The 26,812-nt window shown below is 37.7% G+C and overlaps 1 protein-coding gene across 1 annotated transcript in view; it reads right to left on the bottom strand.

The window, feature by feature from the left end:
• FGF10 (fibroblast growth factor 10) overlaps positions 1-26,812 on the bottom strand; it is a 65,425-nt gene that overhangs the window by 2,685 nt on the left and 35,928 nt on the right. Inside the window, exon 2 of the mRNA XM_075136609.1 lies at positions 3,155-3,258. Coding sequence (XP_074992710.1) covers positions 3,155-3,258 — 104 coding nt within the window. The remainder of the gene's footprint in view (positions 1-3,154; positions 3,259-26,812) is intronic.

The raw sequence follows: 26,812 nt of genomic DNA, 5'->3' as shown, positions 1-26,812 counted from the left end.
TAAAAAATATAAGCATGTGGAAGCATGTAGGGGGAGACTATTTTTTTCCGTAATGTTAAATGCACTTTTACGCAGATATGCTTCTTTATAATGAAGACAAGAATGCCTTGTTTTCACAAACAAGTAGCTCCTACATATAAAAAAACCCAGTTTTATCAAGTTACTTATATTCCATTTAGAAGGCTTTTGAAAGTGGAACATTTACAACATACTTAAATTACAACCACAAATTAGCATTTTGTTGTTTCTGCATTTCAGAAAATAAGATGTTCTTTCACAGCTCAGGGAGAAGCACGTCAGAATCTCTGAGTATGATATGCCAACTACATGTGGTATTTTTAAAGTGTCTATGAACAAGACAAGAAATATGTCTGAAGAATAAAACAATTTTCATAGTACAGATAAGAATTTCAGGGATGTTTTATCTTTTATTATGATCAAAATCCTTAGATATTCAGCTAGTAGAGATACAGAAAGTATCCACATTAATACAAAAGGACATAAGAATATTTAAAAAAAAAAATTTCCATTCCTATTACTTTAAATTAGAATTTTTAAACTAGTTGAAGTTCAGTACTTTGATACAGTAAGAATTTTGGGGTCTATAATTAACGTTTTACTTAGTTGCTGCTAAGACCACAGAACATATACTTGTGTTTTCCTAACGGAATTGCACATATTCAAATGCAATTTGGCTCCCAAAACGCTCTTTGACTTTGGGATTAGTAGTTAGTTGAACAATGGCTGTCAGGGAAGACACTATCAAGAGAAGACTCTCTACAGAACGACCACTGATACTGCCTGTATTTACAAAGCTACATATAGGTCATTTAATATTTATTTGCTCTAATATGCCACCTCTGGCATCAAGGTATTAAGAAGGCTGGTGACCATTAATCACAGTTCTAAACCGCAGTAACTTCTCCTATCTGCCAGCAGCTTATTTTGTGAGTCGTCTTTTGCTCTCTCATTCTAACCAAAGTCAGTCAAATGGAAATGTATTCGATAAACATAGAAACAGTCTTACTTGACTTGTTTTCCCAGATGCAGAATTGTACTTGAATCCAAACTTTTATCTCTATTCTTAGATAATACAGAGAGAACAGATGACGTTGTGATGTGGTTAAGAAGTCTTATTGGCAGGGGTCTGAGTGTTAGCCCAGGACTGCTTTGCTCATTTCAAACAAATTTCAGCACAACCCTGCACCAATGTCTATTGTGCACATGCTTAAGAGTGTTTTTACAATTTTTATTGGTTCTGTTTTTCATATCCATCTGCAAGCTGCCACACTGTAGTAATATGAGTCTAACTGCAAGTCTTGGGAGGATGGGAAAAATAATAACAGAAGCATTCTTGAAATCTCTGAAGTACTATGGAATAAGTTTTGATAAGTCATTATGTTGTGATTTTATGATGTGAATATTGAAAAATTATCTCAGCTGGAATTAAAAAAAAGGCTTTCCACATTCGTATCCTCCTGTCAACACTGTTTCTAATACGCTATGAATTACTGAATCGTATGGCAGCAGTTTCCACCTATGGTACATGAAAGCTGTTTTGACTTCTTTTGTGTGTATATAGGGTTGGGATGGACTCTCACTACACCAGCTATGGCTAACAACTTGGGTAGGAAAACTTATCTCAGGCTTTCGGACAGACCATCAAAAATGACTAAATTAAATGCTATAAACTGAGACGTGTGAATTGAAGATGGTGATTTATGCTAACACCTTCACATATGTACAGAAGCATACCCATGATCAATGAGTGTAGTTTAACTGACAAATGGTAACTTTGTCAGCAACTCAATATACCCTTATACCTCTCAATGGTGCAGGACTGAGCACTGCTTATCCTGTATTTCTGACTAGTGTCATTCTAGAAATTAAAATCCATATTTACAGGAGTTTAATAAACATTTGTCTGTTCTGGTCTTTCCTTAATGTCATTTTTCGACACTTTCCAGGAGTTTAGAAAGTCAGAAGTAACCTTTTGAACCAGGAATGACTAGCCACAGTGAAGATGAGGGAGGACAGTTTATGTAGTTTGTATGAACTGAACCCACTCTGTAGAAATGTTTCCTTAAAAAAGAGGGCCAAGTGACTTCAAGCTCCTCGAGTCTCAGTTGAGACTGGCATTACTTTGTTATTTTCAGCAGAGGTAGGTGGCTTAGCTACATTGCTCAAGGATAAACCCAGCTCCAGTACCTATCTGTGACCTGCTCTCTTTAAAACCTATGGATGTTCTGAATACTAAGCAATCTGAAGATTGGCTCATAACCTTTGCAGACGACTTCAGTAAGTTTACATTTATGTGGGCTCAAACTCACTGGAACTGGGAAAAATTTGCAAAATTACAAACCAAACCAGATGTAATACCAGAACAATCTGGTGTTTGTGTAATCATGTGGATGTGTGAGGGTACACTTGAGTTTAGTAGTCAGATTTATAGGTCATATTGCTTCCTATTAAAAATATTTGGATAGTTACTGGGTTTTGTTGGGTTGGTTTTTTGTTTGTTTGGTTGGGTTTTTTTTCCCCTGAAAGTATCAGTAACCACAAACTTACACCAATACAAATAGTGTGTATATGGACAATTTTCAAATGATACCCAAAATCTCCTCAGTCAAAGCTTATCTATCTGCTGATATATAAGTCTGTATCTCTCTTTACTGCCCATAATCTTGTGTATTAATCAATACAGTCAGTTTAAAGCTGGCTACTCTAGAAATCTTCTTGGAAGCCATAGTTCGATAATTTGGTGTGTCTGCTCCATCAGTTAAGTTTTCAAGATTTCAGGCACACTTTATCCCCCTCAGAATTACTGCTAAATGTGACTGTAGTGCAGAAAAACAGGCCAAAACAGCCTTAAATATTACATTTTGTAGGACCCTCTCCATTGACCACTACTTAATAAGAAACCTGACATGAAGTATGATAAATCCCAGCAGCTGCTTTGGTATGATATAAGCTTAACAAACAATAGGGAGCTTGTGGAGAGGGGGGCTGCTGGTTTACCAGAGGATGAAATTTTGATGAACAGCTCATTTCAGCTCTGATTAGTAGTAATACACAGACAAATGGTGTTTTCAGTAGGTAAGAGAGGCAACTATGCTGACTATTGCAATCCATTCAGAAGATAAAAAATACTTACAGAGCCGTAGACTTTTCCTTTCTTGTTCATGGCTAAATAATAGTTGCTCTTAATGGACTTAACTGCCACAACTCCAATTTCTACAGATGTTATCTCCAATATGCCTAAAAAATAAAAATTGAGCTATTTAATAACTTCATTAGAGGATTTTCTCACTATAGAAAAGACAATAAACCTGAAAAATACTAAACTTCTAATATTCAGAACCAACAGACCAACAAACTTTAGCAAAATCCTTCTCTAAACCATTAAAAGAATATACACAAACATTGTTTCAATTAACATATTTCCTTTGCTAACCCTGCATTTTAAACCCCATAAATGCTGAAACAGGCCCATTCTTCTTAGCATATATTTTACTAAAATTTATCAGAAGAGACATCTGAACCACAGCATTAAATTAAATCTATAGCATATGTCAATAGAATGTTAGATTTACCCCAATCTTCAAAACCAGTGGTAAACTATTTATTCCTTGTAGGACATTTAGATAAACTAAATCTCTTGGCTGCACTGAGCTGATAAATTCACTTTTGGCAAGTGTGTTGACATTTTGGGATATAGTAAGACTAACCCTAACGGCCACATTATCTTTGTCTTTCAGATATCAGAAACATTTTGCTCTGTTTGCAATAAATATGATAAATTTTTCTTTAAAACAAACTCTTTCTGCAATACTGGATGGCTCAAGAGGCCAATAATGGGAGACAGAGCTTTTCATCTCTATATTTTCTGCCCAAGAGCATACTGATTTGGGAGTAGCACAAGTTACTACAACTTACATAGTGACTTTAGAGATTCTTTTTCAGCTATTCCTAGAGTAACTGGATGGCTATGTTGTTTGGGCATCGTGTCTTAATACAGGATAAATATGGCTCCAACCAAATAACTTCTAAATGGTTTATCCAGGTAGTATGCCTGGCTCCAACATTTCTCCTGATATTAAAGTAGATATTAAAGTAGTCAGAATAATAGCCGATCTAACTCAGTGGTCACTAAGGGTCTGCCACTGGAGAAATTACAGGAGGGGCAAAAGTGTTGAGAAATTGTAAAGAACATTGTAGACTAAGCCAACAAATAATGTGACAAATAGATCAGCTGGAAAAACACTGATGAGTTGTTACCTGCTTAAAAAACAAGAATCTGCAATAATTTCCTCCTAAATGTGTTCTATGCTTTTTGTCTGAGCAGGGCAGTACTGGAAAATCCCTGTGGTTTTCCATTTACTTAAAAATTCCTTATGGCACATCAATTGAAGCCAACAGTGTAACTTGGTATTCAGTGCTTTTTCTGGAAATGCTGATTTTCTATCCTTGAAAGCTGAATGCAGTCTGTTCAGACCATGGAACCATGTGGACTTTAGTGTGCAGAGGAGGCAAGGAGGAAGTTTTTTCACTGTAAATTTTTTTGAAAATGGCTGCTTTATATATGATGCAAAAGCATTCTATATGGCCATTTAACTGGTCTATGCAACTCAGGAGTGAGGGTGTTACTTGTTCTGTGACTAGAGGTAGAGGCTTTGACGTTAGCTGGGCAGTGGCTGTGAATCAAGTATGAAAAAGCAACAGCTGGTTTTTATTGGGAAGTAAATTGATGACATAGTTTATGTGTGTGAAGAAGAGAGAGAATATCAAATTAGGCTATTTAACATGAAAGACCTTTTATTGTCAAGAAAGGAGAGGTGGCCTTTCTTGGATGCATTTTTAAATACATACAAAATTCTATACTTACATAAGCTACATAAATTTTGATATGAAGATATATAAATACCAGTGCAATTACCAGAGGTTTTGTGTTTACTTAGCACGAAGTATTAGGTTGGCCACAGCTACAAGATCTATAGTCCTTGCATATGAGAAAGACTTCAGTGAGAACCGCAAGATAAACAACAGTAGGTCTAGGATCTAGTAAAACCCTTCAGAAAATGGACCATATCAAACCAGAAATAATAATATAAAAAAAAAGTTTCTTGTCCAAACCTATAAAAAGCGGAAAATGCAAGATTGTTTTGTTTAAATATTGATATCAACATGCAAATATAAATGTTGATAGACACAAACAATCATGTATTATTTTAAAAAAAAAGTGATAAAGCCTTCTGCTGTAAGATTTTTATGGTAAGATTCTTAATTACAGCATGAAAAATCACCAGTGCTAAGGATGGAGTTGCACATATAAGCTAAGAAAACTTTACCTATGCTGTGAAAGATCTGAATATCCACTGAGCTTCTTAGAGCCATGTGAGAACAATACTCTACTAATTGCCTCTCAGGCTTGAAACCCAGACTTGAACAAACAGAGTGAATGCACACTTACATACGGCACTGCAAGTCTGCTACCTGTGAGACAGTAAAAACAGCAGTTCCCAAAATCAGGTCACTCCATCATCAGTAGTACCCAACTCAATAGCAGCAAAGGCCCCTTGATATCTGGAGCTGCCTAACTACTGCCAAGCAGAAAAGATATGACCAGTTATTTAAATGAAAACTCTAAACACAACTTCCATTAGTTACTTATATGTAATGTTAGCTTGAGAATTAGCAAAAGGTGCTTAGGTGGAAATAAGAGGAGCTATAACTTAGGGGAACTCTAATCTAGGAAGACCCAGAAAATGTGAGGGAAGAGTCAGTTAAGACCCATGATCTACTTTTAAGGCTAACTTGTTTACTGTGGCAAAGGAGCCATATATAATTTTCCATATATAAGATGAAGAGAATTATACTCACTAATCTCAAGAAAAGTTGTGACCTTAATTAGATCTTGATAGTCAGCTCATATATATCAGTGTCATGCCATTGATACGAGCGGATCAGTGAGTTCATACCAGCCAAGGCATATTATGCTTGTATTACTCTTAAATGTTGCTCATTTTCACAGCAAAGAAAAGCCAAAGTTGCTTTCTTGATTTCCTGTGAAAGCATTAATACAGAGCAGTGGTCTTTAATATTTCTCTCCCATGGGACATCTCCTAAAGTATTTGTGCTCAAAATCAGAGTTCAGTGGAGTGCCTTAGGTTATGTGGATGAGAAGCTATTACAGGGTAAGAATGTGGTGCGAACACTGCTACAACACCCACTTCTTTTTACATAAGTGACATGTTTTTTTGTATTTCCCACGCCAAAAAGTGATGAGAAGAATTTAGTTAATTCTTTCTACAGAAATTAATTGCTGTAACCTGAACTGCGGCACCAGTAAAACTAGGCTGGTTCCATTTCTAACAACGGCAGCAGTAACAAAAAAAAAAAAAAAAAAAAAGATACAGGCATAACGTGCCATTATTGATTTTTATGTTGAAATGGATTAAACTGAGTTATATTTTGTCATATTATCCTTGTAACAATAACACCATATTAGACCATTTCAACTGATTATTACACTTGCAGCTGAAGGAGAACAGTGCTTAAATAAGAAACTTGCACTAACCCATTTTAAGTGTTTTGCACTTGAATGATGGAGATACACTGCTTTTCAGTACGATACCTAAGTTAAAGTAACAGAAGTATTCAGATAATTCTTGAAAATATAGTAATTTTTTCTGGTAAAGTTTGTTTGCAATCTCACACTCCATTATATCCCCAATGGGGCAGTTGAAAGGAGGTCATGAGGAGAAATGTTACTACATTTACATTATATCCACAGTAACTAGCTTGATTACACCTAGTTAATGCCATTTAACTGCAGCCAAATGTAGCCGAATTCTTTGGAACTATTATCAGTTTGATCTCATCACCAATGATCCTGGATTTATTCTCACTGAGTGTGTTTTGTGTATTTGGAAGTTGAAAAATGTACAATTTTCAGTGACAATTTTGCATTTTCTAACCTCTGCAGTATTTTGGGGGAAGAAGGGGATATTTTAATGGCTGTTTTTCTTTCAAATGAATTTAATACTCTTGATATATTACCCCTTGGGTAACAGGGACCTAATTTGGTACTTATCTACCCTGCTACCCTCTGTACACACCACAGACTTCACTGGAGTTACATGCTAGTTACAAGCACAGAACTAACTTTTGTCTAGATTGCAAATTATTCAGTATTATTTACAGACTTCTCAGGAGGACATTCTCTCATGTGTTTGATAGAAATCTACTGAAGGCAACAGGAATCTTCATAGGTGTCAGTGATGCAGACACAAATTTCAAAGGTCAGCATGAGAGCACCAACTCATCTGACATGGATCTACAAGCAGAAGCCATAAGGACTTTCCAGAACTTTGAAATAGATTGGATTTAAATCAAATGCTTTTGATGTAAGGGTGAAAATATGTATTTGATTATTCTTGAGTCATTATTAAATTCAGCAGGAATGTATTAAAAAAAGAAATTGACATATACAGTATGAAGCTTAAAACTGTAGTGTTTTCACCATCTAATGAAACTGACTTCTTCGAGGGTACAAGAACTTTTGTGTTTTCCTCAAGGTTTATGTAGTAGAGTTGTAGGCCATGACTGGACTTCTATAATACTGTAATAAAAAATATAATTTCCATGGGCTCTCAGGATTAACTCTGCAAAATTTCTTATTCTTCAATTGCTGCAGGCTTGGAGGTAAAAGCCTATGTGTAGTCATAGACAATATGGCTGAAATGATGCCAGACCACTGCGGGTACTCCACTGGCGTTAGTTAGGAAAGCTATTCTTGACAGATGATTGATCTCAGGCACCCTCAAAAAATGAGATTCTATGACCTCCCGAGTAACCTATTCCACTATCTACATTAGAAAGTTTTTCTAGTATCCAATTTAAATGGCCTTGTTGTAACTTGAGCCCATTAATTCTTGTTTAAGCTGTAAACTAACATGAAAAAGAGATCTTTTTTTTCTTTGCAGAAACCTTTCATGTATTCACGAATTATTATCACACCTACCTATCTACCTACCAACTTTTGCTCTCTAAACAAGCCCAGTTTTTCAATGCTTTCCTTAAAGCTTTCAGATTTTCTAGACCTTTGAACACTCCTGGTGCTTTTGCCCACAGCATGGCCATAGTACTCTTACTGAAATCTTACCAGTGTTACCATGTGAAGGAACATTTCATGCAAAGGATATATGCGTGGTCATAGAGTTATGCATATACTTCCTTTTTTTTTACAGTAATATGATAATACTGATTCATGTTTGATTTGTGATCCACCACCCTTGGATACATGGAAGAAATGTAAGCAATCATTCCTCATTCTATAGTTGTGAATTTGATTACTCCTAACTGAATGTCATACTTCACACATGCCCCAGTTCAGTGGCCTCTTGTTTATTTTATAATTTCTCTAATTTGTCAATGCTGGTTTGAGTTCTTATTCAGTCCTCCAAAATACTTGCAACTATTCCAAGTTTCGTATTGCCTGCAACTTTTATAACAATATTTTCAATTCCTTCATTCAAGTTATTAATTAATTTTTGATTGAAGAGACTCTTGTGGAACTTGATGCCTCTGTTCAGATTGGCAGTGAAAAAACGCTACTCCCTGAATATGGCTTTCCATTCTGCAAGACTTTCACTTAGACTTTGCTTGCTGAACTTGGTTAAGAGAATATCATTAAAGACTTTAGTTTCAAAAATGGTATCTTGTGCATCTCTCCTATACATAAAGATTTTTATCTCATCACAATTGAAAATTAGGCTGGTTTGGCATTACTTCTCTTTGATTAATTCTTTGATTAATTCTTTTTGGTTGATAATTTCTTAGGTGTTTACAAACATATATTTAAAAATTCCTTTTTCCACATTTTTTCTCAGTATATGCTGACTTGTCTCTAGGTCTTTGGTTTTTTCCCTTTTTAAAGACAGGTATTATATTTACTACTTCCTCAGTTATCTGGGGAATCATTTTTCTCCTCAAGTTTTCAGAATGAATCTCTAGAGGCTTGGCCAACCTACTCAGTAGAGCGAGTAAATTTTATCAAGTGAAAACCAGATAAATCATCCAACTAATTTTCATTTTGTTCTTTTTTATTCCAACCAATGTTAGCTTCTCTTTGAAGCTCATGTTTCTTTCCTGTGAAGACTGAAACAAAACAGGCATTTCAAAATACTTCCTTGTATATTTCTTGTATCTGATTTTATACCATTGCTTGGGCTCAGGAATTACCATGCCTTAAAACTTTTTAATCCAAGAAAATAATTTCCATGATATAATGTGACTTGTAATTAGGCTTGATAATAAGCACCACAAAAAATTAATATTCTTGGGGGAAAAATTCTCATTAGTAGTTACTCATTTCTGGTTCCATGCTTTTTAGGAACTTGGCAAGGAAAATAAAATAATTTAAAAAAAAAAATGCTGTGGCCTCCATTATGGTTTTAAAACAGATAGCACGCTATTATTTTACGGCCATAACTCTGTAAACTTCAACAATTACAACTAATCCCCTTTGACCACATCCACTGTAAAAGCATAGTTTTCAATACCCAAACCATTTCCAACTCATTATAATTAGAAACATTTTAAATATCAACTTGAGATGTGCCCTGTAGCTATGCATGTGCTCTCTTTACAGGTCCCAAAGGCTAGAAACATATTCTCAATAGAACCCAAATATATTTAACTTAAATAAACTGTATTTTTATAGTTCATAAAAGTGATCATTATATAAACGACAAAGCAACAGAAAGCTGACTGGCTGTCTTGCTCTGCACAGAGGGACTGTAAAAAAAACAAGTGAAAAATTGCACTTACATAATTCTGTACGCTAATTCCAAATGTCCTATGTTTTTATAAAAATGCTGGTAATACGAAGCAAAAAATTTACAAAATATCTTGGAACTTGAGTGAAATTATGTCAAGCAATTTGTTAGGAAAGACAACATGACAGAATATCAGATGTATTATCAAGGCAGTACTGCAGTGGATCCAAACATACCCTGCAATGAGAACCGCTTGATTCTGGGACCAAATTCAACTTCTTTGCAGTGTGAGGCAGTGACCATTTTTCTGTAGCTGCGTTATTTGTGTAATAAGTTCTTAAAACATTTAAACACATTTAAGCACTTTAAACATGTGCAACCCTAGCTGCAGTCCTCTTAATGTAGAGGAACAGGACTACCTTGCATCTTCCTCCCCCTTTCAGAGATTATCCCACATATGTGGCAATCCACAGACAGTCCCTCCTTCCCTTGCCTTTTCTTCTGTCTGCAGAAATATCGCAGATGAAGAATGAGTTCAGCTGGATGGAATGTGATGACGACTGAAAGCTTCTGAAACTTTCCAATTTCCCAAATGGTGACAAGAAGCTTCTGGGCCTGTGAAGGCAGCTGCTGGTCTTGGTGGGTAACTGGGGAGGACTGAACTTGGTAACATTCCTCTAAACTGATTTTTCAGAACTTTGGTTTGTGCACCCTCCAGGGAGCTTGTCTGAAGGTGTACCTTTGACTGGCATTGGGTTGGGTCAAACAAAGTTGGTGATAAGGCATAATGTTAAAGATTTGATAGTTCAAAAAGCTGCTTTTAAGTAGGTGGCTTGAAAAAAGGTTGTTTGAAGAAATAAGAACACTGGTTGGATGTGGTCATGAAAGAGTGAAGTGCTAAGGATAAGAGGTCACTGACTCTGTTTCCACTCTGTTTCACCATTTACACCTGTGCAAAGCAAGTTGAAAACATCCCCAAATGAGAAGTTATACGGTTATTCCTATCTTTTATTTGTTTTGCATAAGAATTGTTGACAACAGAAAGAGGAAGATGGTGGAATAGAAGATAAAATAAAAAACTGTAGATGGAAACTGAAGATGGGCTAAGCAAGACTTGCCTTTGGAAGCTTTTTCAATGAAGCAAAGTAGTTCCACTAAAATGTAATCTTACAGACTTTGCTGTTGTTTTTGGAAGATAGCTTAAGATTCAAATCTCACAACCCACAATGCCACAGTTATGGGCAGAAATCTCAAATAATAACCAACCTGAATCATAACCTGAGCTTTGACTTAAAACTAAATCCTTATTCGAAGTTAAAATCAGTTCAGTGCTTTTTGTTATTATTTAATATTTTCTAAGATCTCTACCCTTCCTGCTCTAAATTAGAAGTGAAAGTACTGAAAGACCACAAAGCAAGCTGCTAATGTGTCATAATTAGATCAACTATAGCAAAAATACGAATGTCCCATAAGCTTTCCAGTCCAATTCCCACATCTGATGCATTTGGATAAGCCTGAGATATATATCCAAACTTCTGGAAGGCTGTGGGAACAGGACCTCTGAGCCTTCCTGTATTAGCACAATATCAGCATAAGATGTGAAATCTCCATGGTGTGTAAAGACCATATAAAAGACTAATTATTAAAGCCCTTTCTCAGACCCACAAGGGGATTAAAGGAAACTAAACCACTTGTCCTTTCCTCATCTACTGCTTTTATAGCTTTAATTTCAGAGCAGAGCAAGGACTACTCAACCAAGTCCTCTGTAGACCAAGTAAATGGAAGGGTGGCAGTAGTAGGGACCATAGGAAGAAAGATCCTCCTTAGTGATGCAATGGTGAGAGCAGTTGGTTAGCAAAGGAGGAGTTTAAGTTTAGCTACAAGAATTGCAAGAATGAATTTAGCTGCTATACATCCTGACATACAACAGAAACAATTAATTCAGGAGCACAGTTACCCTACATTTTCCCCTCTTGTCAGTGAAGGGAGGCAACTCCAAAGAACAGTTCTAAACACCACCACTCCTTCTGTTAAATGTCCAAAGTTAGATGGGTTAAACTTAAGCAAAGGAAATGTAGGGAGTGACTGACATCTATGCTGTCAGTTAAGATGAATTCAGATCTGCCCTCAAGGACCTTGCCCATCACTTTTATCACTAACATGAAAGCATGTCATCAGACTTAGCCAAAGAGCTGGAACTATCTTGCAGGAGGGAAGACAAATATGTTTGCTTCCTTCCATGGATTTAACTCATGCTGTGGAGATGGGATGGCTACAGGTAGAGCCAACTGTACCTAGCGTTGTTAATGACAGCTCAGATTTCTTGAGCTCCATGCTTTGAGCCAAGACAGGAAGACGTATAGCCAGCTACATGAATGTTGATGAAAAATATAAGGGCCTGAACACCTCAGCATGCTTGACCCCAACACTGCAAGATTTGATAACTTGTAGGTTAGACACAGACAGTGTCAGGATTCATTATGTGATCTGTTTCTGGGATGGAAGAGTTACAACTGACGACTAATACTGACCAAGGAATGGTAGCAATTCATACGTCAAGAGAAAAAAAGGAAAAGAAAACACCCCCACCCCCACCTAGTATATATGGTTAGATGCAGGGTTATAGTTATCTGATTTGTTAGATCTCTTGACAAAGATGGCTTAAGGAGTTTCAGCCCTCCCTTCCCCAAGATACTTTTTCCTGCCTCTGGGCTGAAGTTCACCAACCCTTCAAATATAACTGTTTGTGGAGCAGCACTATAAACAAAATCATTGGAATGATCTGGCTTGGAAATAACTCTCAATAGAAAACAAATCAACCTAAACCCCTAAGGACTAAACAATCCAAGTTTTTGCAGTCATTCCTAGTAGTATGTTTTCTCGATTTCCTATTGCTTTCTTTCTGGTCTCTTTCCAGTTGGCTAATTTTTTTGAAGTGAGGTGCCCAAGTCTGGACCGATGTTCTAACTAAGGCCTGATGGGTACTGAATTGAGCAGAAAGATTACTTCACGTGTTTATAAGGAAACTTGGATCCCAATCCAAATCCTGATCGAAACTTGGCAGTCCATATATGTTTCCATTTAGTAGACAGGACCAGGCACTCAGGATTTCTGCCAAATCTTAAACTTCTAGGTCTTCACAGAACTACACAGGAGAATGGAAAGCTTATAAGAGACTAGTAAATTTTCTCAGGGGTGTGTGGAGCTGCCTATTTCAACCTGGGTGGAATCCCGAGTTATCTTTCACATTCATGATCATTACGTTCACCTCCTGCATTTTACCATTTGTGTAAGTTTCAATGTGAATAATTGCAAATTGGAAGAAACTGGATGAAGTTAAGGCTATTCCATTTATTGCCCATCCTAACACACAAGGAAGGGATAATACATAGGCAATGGCACTGCAGAAGAAACAGTCAAAATGCATGGTGACTGCCAGGAGAAGTAGCTGTCCAGTAGCAATCCAGTAGGAAAGGCAGGTCTTCACTGCTCAGGAAGTCAGCCGCTGCTCTGTCAGGAGCTTCTAGCAGATACAGTACATATATTCACAGATGGGGCACAAATTATGATTAAATGGAGCCAATTTTTACTTAGGCACTGAGGTATGAGCAGATGGAAGAAAGTCTGGGTGCTAAAGTGGTCAGAGTATGTACAAACAGATGAAAAAAGGTATCCCTACGAAATGTTGTATGGAAGTTGTGAAACTTATGAAACTCAGTGTGCAGCAGAGGGCCTCTGCTACTTGTCTGTCAACAATCTTTATCCAAATGACAGGTTTGTTGCCTCCTACTGAGACTGTCTGACACATACTGTAGCTGTTGTTCTAGCTAAGGCTGCTCAGCTGCACATCAAAATGAGACAACAGTTTCTTTCAACAGTTATGTTCAATTTTGGGCCTCATTTGTTCTTATGATGGATCTCAACTTGCCTCCCCATTGTGCAAGACAACAGGACTGGAAAATTATGGTCTCTCATTTGCTAGTCTCAACTACTTATCTTCTTGTGGAAGGTAGGAGACAGAAGTAAACTCACCACATAACTGTACCACAAAGCTTGGGAATGTGCATTGCACTGCCTGTGGCAGGTAGGATCCTCTCCTAAATCTGTATGGGCATAATGACCTAGTAATAGGGTAAAATAGAAAAATCTAGTTCTACAGGCTCCTCTCTAAGGGACCATGATACAGTTCCTAGAAGTATCCTGCTATTGCTATGTTTCTCTGAAAAAAAAGGATCTTTTAGTGTTTTCCCTGTAAATCAGAAAGTTGCCAAACACTAATCCACCACATCAATTAGTTGTTGGTTCTAATGGTTTATGTCTGTCTTTGCCTCACACAGGAAAAAGGAATCCATGGTATTTTAAAATATGGGATCCACATGCTTATAATGCAAGACTACCCCTGGACATCTATAATGATCACACTTTTTCACATAATTATCTTTGGTGGCAGTTACTCATTAACGCTTTCAGCAGTTTTCTTCTACAATGCCACAAATATTCCTAATATTGCTTGGTCACAATAATCACTTTTTTAAGGAAACTTTGTAATGACTGTGGGAACAGAATGAACATTTGAGAAGTGTAGATTAGGGCAGCTGTATGACATGGATGATCAGTATTAAGAAAATGACTGCCAACAGTATTTCAGTATGTCTTAAAATTCCTAACTGTTGTTTGTCCCTTGTAGCTTTTTTTCCTCCACAAATTCTTTTATTAACTGATCTGGATGTGATCAAATAAAAGGCAGGTCTCTCACCTTAATACTCATATTTATGTAGTTTGGGTCAATGTTGTATATGATTTAAGATGACCAGTCATAGATTGTGAGTAGCTTACAACCCCATGGGTACTTTGCAAACAAACTACTGTCTAAAGTTTTTCAGACAAAATACTTATTGAAAGACACAATTATTATAATAATTGTTATTGGACAGTCTTGCAGAAAATAAAGAGAAATTAATTGCAAGTTGTTACTGTATGAGATGATGTTAATGCCAACAGTTTAGCAGCAAAGAACTCAATGACCAGTTCATTGCTTTGTCCATTCATTGTTTTCTCTGACATAAATAATTGTGTACTTAATTAATCCTAAATTACAACCAATCAAAAAGACACCATTCAATAAATGTATTATTCTTGTTATAATGCTAAGTGATCAGCTTCTCATTCTTTAATGTAGATTTGTACTTTGTCTTACATATTCTGTACACTTCTTTCATCATCAAAGGTATGCTGAAACACTAAAGCAAGTAACAAGGTCTGTACTCTTGCACACAGATGTAAACTATTGCCCGTTATAGTGCAAGCACCTGATACATGTCTTTCACAGTGTTTTCATCTTTAATACTTGACTGTCTCCTAACCTGGCTGGAGCTGGTATCTTCAGTCTTCTAGTACAAACAGTTTTTTTTAGACTTTGATGAGCAGTGATAAGTGCTGTCTTCTTAAACATTCATTCACCACCTCATCAAAAAGCAGGATGACAAAATCGTCAATCTTGCACAGAAACTTAAAAGGCTGATCTGCAGAGCACAATCACTTCACACCCTTCTGCTTTCATTATCTTCAAGCCTCCTTCTATATTGTTTCCCACCTTCTCTGCTGACATCCTCGGATAGCAGCTAACAAGCATGTTTTGCTCACAGGATTATGTGATCTAATTGCACGTGCTTGCGCCTCATGTCTTGTCTTTTTATACAAACTCTGATTCTCTAGCCTGGGTTGCTGAAATCCTTTTGGTTTTCCCTTTCCTTGAACTATGTAAGTCTCTTGCACAAATATTCACAAAACTATGCTTGGGACCGTTAACAGACACTACAATTCAGAAAGTGCGATACATTCTTTCCACCTTTTCTACTCAACCTTCTGTATTTAAACTGGGTTTTCTGCTCACTGTAATCTAACAGCACAAAATCCCACTCACCCAATCAACCCCAATCAACCACTCAACTGACAGTGAGTGTGATTTCTGCTGTGATCCCAGCAGAATCCTTGTCAGGGGATGTGTAGAAGGCAGGCAAAGAACCTCTCATTTTCTCTATGCACTTTTATGTCAGGCTCAGAGATACCTTTGCTTACACTACTGTCTAACATTGCAAAGAGCACCTGGCCCCTAGGCCATTTGATGAAAACTGGCTGACAATCATATTTGCACCTTCTAGGGTGGTCTGATGCATCCCTCAGAGTGCTTGGTTCAATTTTCCTCAGACTATTACCTCTAGAAACTTTACCCATACCCCTCAGACACACCTGTGGTTTTTCTGTTCTGAGTGTCTGACATATTGCGAAGACTGTGTGGCAGCCCACCAGTTCGCTGTTTCTATAGTCTGATGCCAAGGTCATGCAGACATCCTCTCGCAGGGCCTGGCATGAGAGTGTATAAACCCAAAGGAACCAATCTTGGCTTGGTCTTGTGCATATTCCCTCTTAGGAGTGGTCCCTGCAGTGCACTATTCTGAGAATTTTGTGGAGGTTCATCTCAGGAGGAAATAGTTCATGCCAAAAAAAGCTAAGCATGAACTAACCTGCGCAATGCGAAGGGTCAAGAGTGCTGGATCCAAAAGCCACCGGGGAGCTAAGTTATTTGACAGTGTAGACCTAGCCTTAGACAGCTATGGAGATGAGCAGCTGAAGAACAGAGCTGCCATATTTCTGTCTGGCATTTTGCATGTGGAGACAGACACTTCTGAGCAATGTCAGAGCTATGGTGCATATGCTGCTTGTACAGCCTGGGCACAGACAATATATATAAAACTATCTATGTACAATGTCTTATTGCTTGTGAATGAACCAACTCCACAATTATATTCCAGGAAGCATCAACTTTTCTATACATGTTGTGTAGCTGATGTATAGATAACAATAAATAAATAAATAATGGGTCAAAAATAGGGAACAAAAGTAATCAGTTTTCTCAGGAAATTAATTAGCAAAGTCCTGGCGTTGTCTGCGCTCAACATATTTATTAATGATCCAGAGTAACGCCATGACAAACCCTGCTGATTATACTAAATTATGCAGGGCAGTAAATCTGAAGGAACTGGGAGTAACTGCAGAAGAATCTCAGGATCCAAGCTGACAAGGCAATAAAATACCAGATAAAATTCAATGTAGGCAAATGTTGTAGAAAGTGGTGCACACAGGGAGAGTAATGTTAGGTTTACAAACACGGAATGTGTTACAGAACGGCTTATGGCCCAGCTATCACTTCTTAGTCTTACAATAGATAGCAAAACAAAAATTAGGAATGTACAGGACAGGAGTAGGGAACGTTTAGGAAATGAAAAATATAGAATCATAGAATCATAGAATCATTAAGGTTGGAAAAGACCTCTAAGATCATCAAGTCCAACTGTCAACCCAACACACCATGTCCACTACACCATGTCCCTAAGGGCCTCATCTACACGTCTTTTAAATACTTCCAGGGATGGTGACTCAACCACTTCCCTGGGCAGCCTGTTCCAAGGCCTGACCACTCTTTCACTAAAGAAATTTCTCCTAATGTCCAGTCTAAACCTCCCTTGGCCCAACTTGAGGCCATTTCCTCTCATCCTATCGCTAGCTACTTGGGAGAAGAGACCAACACCCACCTCGCTACAACCTCCTTTCAGGTAGTTGTAGAGCGCGATGAGGTCTCCCCTCAGCCTCCTCTTCTCCACACTAAACAGTCCCAGTTCCCTCAGCCGCTCCTCATAAGACTTGTGCTCCAGGCCCTTCACCAGCTTTGTTGCCCTCCTCTGGACATGCTCCAGCACCTCCATGTCCTTCTTGTAGTGAGGGGCCCAAAACTGAACACAGTATTCGAGGTGCGGCCTCACCAGTGCCGAGTACAGGGGCACGATCACCTCCCTACTCCTGCTGGCCACACTATTTCTGATACAGGCCAGGATGCCGTTGGCCTTCTTGGCCACCTGGGCACACTGCCGGCTCATGTTCAGCCGGCTGTCAACCAGCACCCCCAGGTCCTTTTCCTCTGGGCAGCTTTCCAGCCACTCTTCCCCAAGCCTGTAGCGTTGCCTGGGGTTGTTGTGACCCAAGTGCAGGACCCGGCACTTGGCCTTGTTGAACCTCATACAGTTGGCCTCAGCCCATCGGTCCAGCCTGTCCAGGTCCCTCTGCAGAGCCTTCCTACCCTCCAGCAGATCAACACTCCCGCCCAACTTGGTGTCGTCTGCAAACTGACTGAGGGAGCACTCGATCCCCTCATCCAGATCATTGATAAAGATATTGAACAGGACCGGCCCCAGTACTGAGCCCTGGGGAACACCACTCGTGACCGGCCGCCAACTGGATTTAACTCCGTTGACCACAACTCTCTGGGCTTGGCCGTCCAGCCAGTTTTTTACCCAGCGAAGAGTGCACCTGTCTAAGCCGTGAGCCGCCAGCTTCTCTAGGAGAATGCTGTGGGAGACAGTGTCAAAGGCTTTACTGAAGTCCAGGTAGACTGAAGTCCAGGTATAGCAACAAAGTTTAAATTCATCTGTGCTTGCATTTTGAACACGCATGCTATCCTAGTCTCTCAACTCATAAAAGATGGAGCAGAACTGGAAAAGCTACAGGAAACGGTAACATGCATGATCAGAAATAAGGATTAACTGTTATTTGAGGAACTAAAACCTAGGGCTTTGCAGGGTGGAACAGAAATGGCTTGAGGAGGAGGAATATATAAAATCTATATAAATTCACCTTGAGAAAGTGAAGGAGGACAACTATGCACTGAATCTCAAATGAAATTATTGGCCAGACGTTTAAAACGAAAGAAGGCATTTTTTTCACACTTGCTAGATTATAGCAGTCGTTGGTGGGATGTCAGTTTGCATGAACTAAAAGCAATCAGAACAATTAATTCAAAAAATATTTTCCTAGGACAAGTAAATAGATATCATCATTAGTCTCTGAATTGCATACTGATGGACACTACAAAAGTATAATTGGCAGTTACCACCATATGCTTGTTCTTCTCCTCTTCAGGCTTCTGTTACCGCTACTGTCAGAGACAGGAAACCAGACTGACCTTTAATCTGAAGCAGTGGAGTTGCCCTTTAATTCTTACATATACATTCCCTCATACAGAGAAATGGAAGAAAGCAGAGAAAGAGCCAACAAAGATTTGTCAAAAGCAAATTCTGTTAAATATTATAAATATATTAATTTCATTTTTTGACAACGTAACAGGTCATGTAATTAAAAGAGCTACGTATTTAGGCTTTTGACACTATCACATTACATTATCATAAATACACTAGTTTCATCTAAAACTGTATTTTAAGTAGGATGGAAAACAGTCTAGAAAACCATATTTAGAGAATCATTCTCAATGATTCACTGCCACAATGGAATGAAGTATTGAGGAAATGCAAATAGAGGATAAAGAAGAATGAGATATCCATTTTGCAGAAAAGTGTCTGGGTGGCTAGTGGTCCACAACTTGAGTGAACAACATGAAAAGCAAACATCTTCCTAAATGTGAATATAGTTTGTGAAATGCAAAAGAAAATCTTTCTACATCATCCAGCCCTTGGAAGGCTTCATCTGGGCTCTGTGCGCATATCATTTCAAGATATGTCTAAGGAGGGCAACCAGCATGGCCATAGGTCTAGAAAACATGATTTGCAATGGAAAATTAAATAAATTCATCCTGTTTATCTTAAGAAGAGGAGATTTGGAAAGAGAAAGCATATCAGTAACTTTCAAATACTTAAAAAATATCTCGAAAGAGGAGGGTAATATTCCATGCAAGAGGCAACAGGAATAATGGGCTCAACAGCACAGAAGAGTAAGAGAGGATATTAAGAATAATAAGATTTTAATAAGGGTGGTAAAAACTCTCTGTATTCATTAAAGATGCTTTGGAGTGTGCAGTCTTTAAGAGCAGGTGATAAAAGTGTCCAGCAGAGTTGATAATAGGTATCATCTATATGTACATTGTGGGACAAGTGGATGCACCACATGATCTCTTAAGATTTCTTCTAAGTCTATAAAGCTGTGTTTTCACACGTGAGAAGTCAATCAAATATTTCTGAAAATGTTGGACTTGCTATGCTACAGAGCAGTATTCTATACAGTATTTGCATAGGAAGTCAAACAATTCCAGAAATGTACGGACTTACAGTGTGCATGGTGTGCATCTGATGTCCTGAAATACTCAGGATTTTTGGTTACACAGAAACCAGTCAGAACTATTGTATGATATTTCTGATCAATGCATTGGAATTCCAGAAGAAATGCAAAGAATCATTAAAAGGCCCAGGCAGCAGAAGAGGTCAGTTCAGATATGTAGTAGCAGAAAGCAACAGTAGGAGTGTGATCATTTAGGTTTTGCTCACAAAAACTTCAAGACCATAAATTTTTTCACAGTGCATGGTCTTTGCAGATTATATATAAATTTTGGAGATCTTGCCTCTGAATTGTGAACTCTACATCCCTCATCCTCATGTTCTTCATTTGCAAGTTTGTGCTTATTGATCCTAATTGATACCTGATCAAATGCAACATTAACTATAATTCATTTTTGTTTTCTTAGAAACCATTCAAACACTGTAGTCAGTGGTGTTCAGAAATGAGACACCTATTTATTTCTGTAATGAAAAGTGTAATTATGACAACAGTACTAGGCCTGTTATAATGAAACTTGAAGGGACTTCTTCTTAAAAAAAAAAAAACAATGAGCTTGCATACTGGTACATCCTACAGAACTTGGGATTCAGTATCTGAAAGCTGGACTCCCAACTGTAGTTCCCACAAGACTTACAGATTTGTGGGACTCCTTTCACAGATCAGGCTCATAGACAGCAAGCATTCTACAAAGCAAAGCGTGAAGATAACAGAACCACTTCTGAAAATTTGATTCTTAATGTCCATGTTCCTCCGCCCACCTCTAGTGAATTATTTTCTTTCTATTAATCATTTTCCTGGTGCCTCTTTTCCCCCTCAAGCCCTCACTGTAATCTCCTCCTCTCTCCTTGTGGTAGCCACTACAAAAGAACTTGATAGAAAAAGAGTAAGTTGAAACATACGACTAAGAATCACAGTGGCTGCTTTTAAACTGTCAGTCTATTTATTTACTTTATTTATTTTGCTGTTTTCAAATCTTGTGTGCCAAGACCACGCTCTGGGAGCTCCTTGCTGTGTATAAACTAACACTATAATCAACAGTTACAAGACGCTGTTAAATCTATTGTCATGCATCTGCACAATCATAATTCACTTCCATGCCACTACAAAGCAATTGGACTGCCTGACCCCACTCAGTCCCACCAGTTGCATTTTCAGCTGCCTATGAAAAAATGAAAGCCCTCAGAGAAAGCAGAAGATAATGAACCAGTCTCTGGTAGGAACGATGAAAGAAATTTTTGCATCAGGATAAAAATTATATTGCAAATATTTCCTTTGTTATGACAATAGAGTAACATCAATATATTACTGAAACTATTTGCAGGTGATTTTTAATTTCCATGTCCCATACGTTTCATGTACATACTGAGCAACAGCTAGTGCTCTGTAAAATCTTTAATAAGACAGAGATGATGAAATCCCAGTTGGCAAACTACCTTCTCAATTCTCTAGTATCAAAGTGGAACAGTTCTGGTGCAAGGAGTTCCAGCATGTTGCCTGAAGGATCTCAAAGCTGTCAGTGCCACTGCTGCAAATGTCAGCTGACAAGACCCAGTGCCCACTGACCTCAGCAATCCCTTCTAATTGGTCTTCACTCTTTGAATATCAATCTCTGATTTCCAATGTAACAATTCCAGTGCTGGGGGCACATAAAAGGGAGATCTGTGGCCACATTCCCAAATCGAGGTAGACTACCCACAGTCAGGAAGACTGGAAGTTTCCAAGGCTGACCTAAGTTTATGCCAGATCTATCCTTCCTCCTTAAATCCAATTTCAACAGGAGATGTCAGGCGAATCAATAAGTGACCAGTCTGGCACAATTCTCAGCTGGTTCACCATTATTTGCTCAAAAACATCTTAAGTCCAGTGCTCAGAAATAGAAAGATTTTAATGAGCAGTATGCTCTAATTTATGAAGCCTTATCTCTCCTTCTTAGTTAATGTATAACATGTAGAGACAGTGATCAGTACTATCCCGAAATATACTGTAATCATCAGCTGATACTTCAGCAATTCCTTATTTCTGTGCTGCTTCATACATAGCTCTGAAAACGAACAAAAAATGTTCTTGCAGATCTGTGGCCTGTGTTTGATTAAATTTACCATTTTTCTTAGAGTAGAACTAATAATTTGTCACTTCTTTGATTGCTTGCACATTATCTCATAAGAGTTATATCTTTGTTTACATGAAAACCCCAAGCTATTCATTAACAAACCTGAACGAAAATTTCCAGCAGATGCAAAAGTTATTAGAAGACAACTAGCATGAATACTTAAACCTCACTTCTTCAAGAAACCGGCTGACCTCTCAGTAACAAGTGGGCTACGGCAAATCACTGGTGGATTTGTTATAGGACCACTCTATAATGGCTTCCCACTCTGTTCTCATAAAATAGTTTTTATCACGTACATTAAAAACAGGCTATTACCTGTTTACTGTTAACAGTCATGCCCCTGAATGCCATTTCCTCTTTATGTACATATTAGTATACATATTACAATACCTGGAAAGAGTGTGACCTTCGTTCCAGGATTGTTAGATGTCAGAGCCAGGAAGATCAGTTTGAGTTGATTATATCAGTTGATTCAGGAGACTGATAGCTTTACAGCAGTGACCTAGCAAAATAATAGCAAAGCTTGAAATAGGACTCCGTTATCTGAGTTCTATTTCAGTGTTTTATCCAGTGAGGCTACAATATTTAACAAGAGCAAACTTTCCTAATTATCTTAAATGATTTGAATATCAATCTCTGATTCCCAGCTTAACAATTCCAGTGTTGTGGGATATAGAAAAGATTTCTAGATGCCTTTTCAATTCATACAATAATTTATGTTGGAAAAGGCTGTTGGAGGTCATCTGGTCCAAACCCCAGAGGCCAAATTCAAAGTTTTGTTAAGTTGTTCTATTTCGTCTTTTTGGTATCTATGTTATCTCTGATGTGGCTGTCCTGGAAAAGAGTTAAGTGACTTCCATGACTGAGGATCTTTAGAATCCATCTCTATCAATGATCTCTTCCAAAACTAGATCTGCCATATGCAAACTGAAACCTCAGGGGAAGTCTCTGGGGTAGAATTAGCATCAGATTCAGAATCTGGTCCTGATTCCACTGTAAATGAATTAGAAGCATTAAGCTCAGAGAAGATCACTGACTTTTGACAAGAAGGTGGCTAACGGGGCACTGTAAAACATATGCAAGAAGACAGTGACAGCTGATTCTGATTTCTCTTCCAACATGTGGATTATGTTACATCCACCCAAGCGCTAAGCTTTCATCTCAAACAGTTGTGAAGGTGAAGGCTTCTGGGGGTCTCATTCTCTAATTATGCCTGACTTAGAATTCATTTAACTTAGACTAACACGGATAGGAAGTCAAGTTCTGTTAGCTGTTCCACCTTTCACCTTACCACACATCTGGGAAATATTCAGATCAAGATCATAACCTTGCATTTTGGTATTAGCTACCTAAAAAAACATTAAGATATCACCAACAATTTGCCTTTGACTGGGAAAATTAGAAGCATATTTGAGATGTAAACACTGTTGTGGCACTAATATTGCTGGTAATGATTAAAGGCTGCTACTTTAACTGTAATAGAATAAACCAAAACTGACAGTCTTAGTCCATGCCCATTTTCAGTTTAAACAAGATAAGGAAATCCCAGTGGTATATCATATTCTGAATGAGGCGGAAAGCTGGGAATATTTAGAGATGAGTATTTTCAATGAGGTCTACAAATGGAAAGCAGTATGTGTAAAGTACTGTAACAAATTTGTGGTTACAAAACAGAAGTGGGGATAGGACCCAGCTCTTTCTCTGTAACAGGCCTCTCTACCACTTGAGCTTAGGAAGAATTGCCTTTAATTGTAAACAGGCTAGACCTATGCATACCATAGTGTCGATGAAGTAGAGGGCAGCATTCATTAGCCAATGTATTTCATATTCATTAGCCAATTTATTAGATTATCATCACCATCATTATTGTTTTACTTCAAGAAAAAACATCAGAAATCAGAGGCTGGTAATACAGGAGTTCGAGGGGAAGAGCAGCTGGAGCTATCCACATGTGGGAACGGGGAGATCCAAACTCCCTTTCCCCCACTGTTTTCAACTCAAACTTCAGAACTTAACTCTAAAGTTGGGCCTATGTTAGGAAGGATTTGCTGCTGCAATCATACTGGCAAACCTTGCTCCCTTCTAGGATTTATTCTGTGTTGAGGTTTCTGCTCATTTTTTTAAAAAATGAAAAAACCAACTGGCTGAAGCCAGGAAAATTCATTAAGAATGAAAGCACATTTTGATGAAAAATTTTGATCAGGCTTTGGTACCAGGTATCAAAGAAAAAAAAGAAGATTCTCTATAAGTTGATGTGTCTAAACAATGACTAATTGTCTGGGATAGATGATCAGCCAAATATTACTTATGCTCAAAGTGGAAGTTACTATTCTCTTTGCAATGTTAACTGTAAGAAATGCAGTAGGCTGGGATATATAAGCAGTCAAACTAGATACTATGGATCTTTCCATACAATTAAGACCTCTAAAAATTGCTGTATATTAGAAATTTATTATCTATTTATTTTTTTTTTCTTTTTCTTCAAAGTTGTATTTTTAGGTTAGAATTGTAAAAAATGAGATTTCCCTCCAGAAACAAGTGTTTCCTACTGTATCAAATTTTCACATCAATAAGCAGCAAAATAATAATTCTGTCAAATCATGAAGCTGTATATGCTGCTAAAGATGGTGAAATGAGATACAGCACACGTTAGCAAAAGCATCTGTCTCGCATGTTTAGTTTCTTAAGCCTTTGATGTGTTTCAAATATCAGTAGAGCCTTTTCCTCATCTTCCCCATTGCAGTGCAAGTTCAAAGAAAACACATTATAAAAAAGCTGAATTGTAACAAAAGCTTCCTAGCAGCTTTGAACTGCTACATACAGTTTTAACATTTATAAGAAACGCTATAATATCTGAGCTAACATTTTTTGTTAGTTGGTGCCCATTTATCTACCACAGGAAAAATAAATGAGGGTGGTGGAAATAAACTATAGATACTTGGGGACACCACGAGTATACAGGCTGTATACTGGCTATAGGATTTATTGTGAAAAATTCAGTTCTATAAATCAAATGTAACAAACAAGTTTAGCCAAAAGAAAGCAGAAAACCCTAAGCATGCAAAAATTTGGTTCAAGATAAAAATAATTATTTTACCTACAACCAGATTTGAATATCATTTGCTCCTCACAAAAGTGGTACACATAGCTCATGTATGAAGGAACTACTAAACGTAGATAACACTCTAGGAAAGGTAGAAATAGATGCAAAAATTTGAAGCCACTGTCAAATATCACCCCACAAAAGGAGGTGGAAGGGGATAGAAAGAACATAATTTGCAAAATCCAATAGGCAAGGCATTTTCACAGCCTCCTTCTCCAAGTGTACATATGTTTAAGTTAATTAACTTAATCAATAACTTATTAGATTTATCTAGTCGGTATGTGCTTTAATTTTAATATCAAAATTTAATGTTTGCTCCTTTGAGATGGATATAAAGTCTGTCTAATTCTGCCATCTTTACTCCTTAAGATTCTTCTCATTCTCCCTCAGTTGCTTTGGTTGAAATCACAGGATAAATCAGTATTGAAAACAAAGCAGCGCATCTGCAGTTACTTCTAGGTACGCAAGGCTAAAATAGTGAATACTGACTTACATTTAAACTAAAGTAACTTTGGCATTCATTTCCTTCAAACAAGCATTGGTTTCAAATACTGTTTTTTTGAACATCTGTGACAAAATTCTAAGTAATACATATGTATGATGTGCAGAAACAACATATATCATTGCATGTGTAGGTGCTGGAGGTAGGAGTTCGCCTGCTAGAGAGAAACGAAAATACCACAGTGTAAACTGAAAACAGGTCTTCTGAAATACTTGGAATTCATTAGTGTTTGTGACTAGAGAAACTTGGGTAATGTCACTTACCAGAACACTTAAAACAAAACTAAAGAGGTTTTGCAACAGTCGAGGCAGTACAGAGTATTTTTTAAAAGGAAATGTGATTTGTCTGCTTGTTAAGGCATCTCAGCATCTGAGAGAGCAGCCCTGCCTGTGTGGTAAATTCCCACGCAGGCTAGGATGCACTGATTTATTTAAATAATTTGATTTGAACGTAATGCATTTAGAGGTGTTACACTGTATCTGATAAAAAATAAAACCCAAGCAAATAATATGTTTAATGCTATCACATTGTTCAGAGGAACTGTCTCCTATTTTGTACTTTTACTGTGTTTAGCATAAGGGGATTAGCATCATGGATTTCTAGGTGCTCAGCACGCAATGTGTTGGCTGTGCAGAGTGATTCAGCCCAGTGACTTGAGCGCTGCTGATACTCAGGCAGATAGTTTGAAGCTGATTTGAACAGCTCTGTAATGCTATGGTGAAGAAATACATTGTCTCTTCTCCAGAATAAACCTCACCCTGTCTGTTTGACTAATGCCCGATTCTCTATGCTTAGCCATTCTCCTGTATTAGATAACTACCTTTTTGTGGGCTATTGGTCCAGCTGACCAGTGATGTTTCCACTTTTTTCCCTACCTTGTCAGGTCTTCAGATAGTATTTATAAACTGGCATCTGGTTGTAAAGGCTAAGTTGCCATGAACAGTTTTACATGTCCCTTTACTTAAAGGACACCAGAAAAACAAATGACACTTAAGTTCAGCAACAAAACTAAATTGGTAAAGGTTATACCTTTATCAATGCACCTGCAAGTATCTACATTCCTCTTGTTTGCAACATTAAACTGCATGTAGGAAAAGGTTTTTTTCACATGTATATTTTTGCATATACTGTACTAAATGTATATATTGTTGTCTATATATGTACCTCACTATGTCTCTGATGTAAAAATATAGACCCAA

Source organism: Calonectris borealis, chromosome Z (genome assembly GCF_964195595.1).
Source record: "Calonectris borealis chromosome Z, bCalBor7.hap1.2, whole genome shotgun sequence".
Classification (NCBI taxonomy): domain Eukaryota; kingdom Metazoa; phylum Chordata; class Aves; order Procellariiformes; family Procellariidae; genus Calonectris; species Calonectris borealis.
Note: the sequence above shows the minus strand (reverse complement) of the source record. Positions and strands in the feature narration are given on the sequence as shown.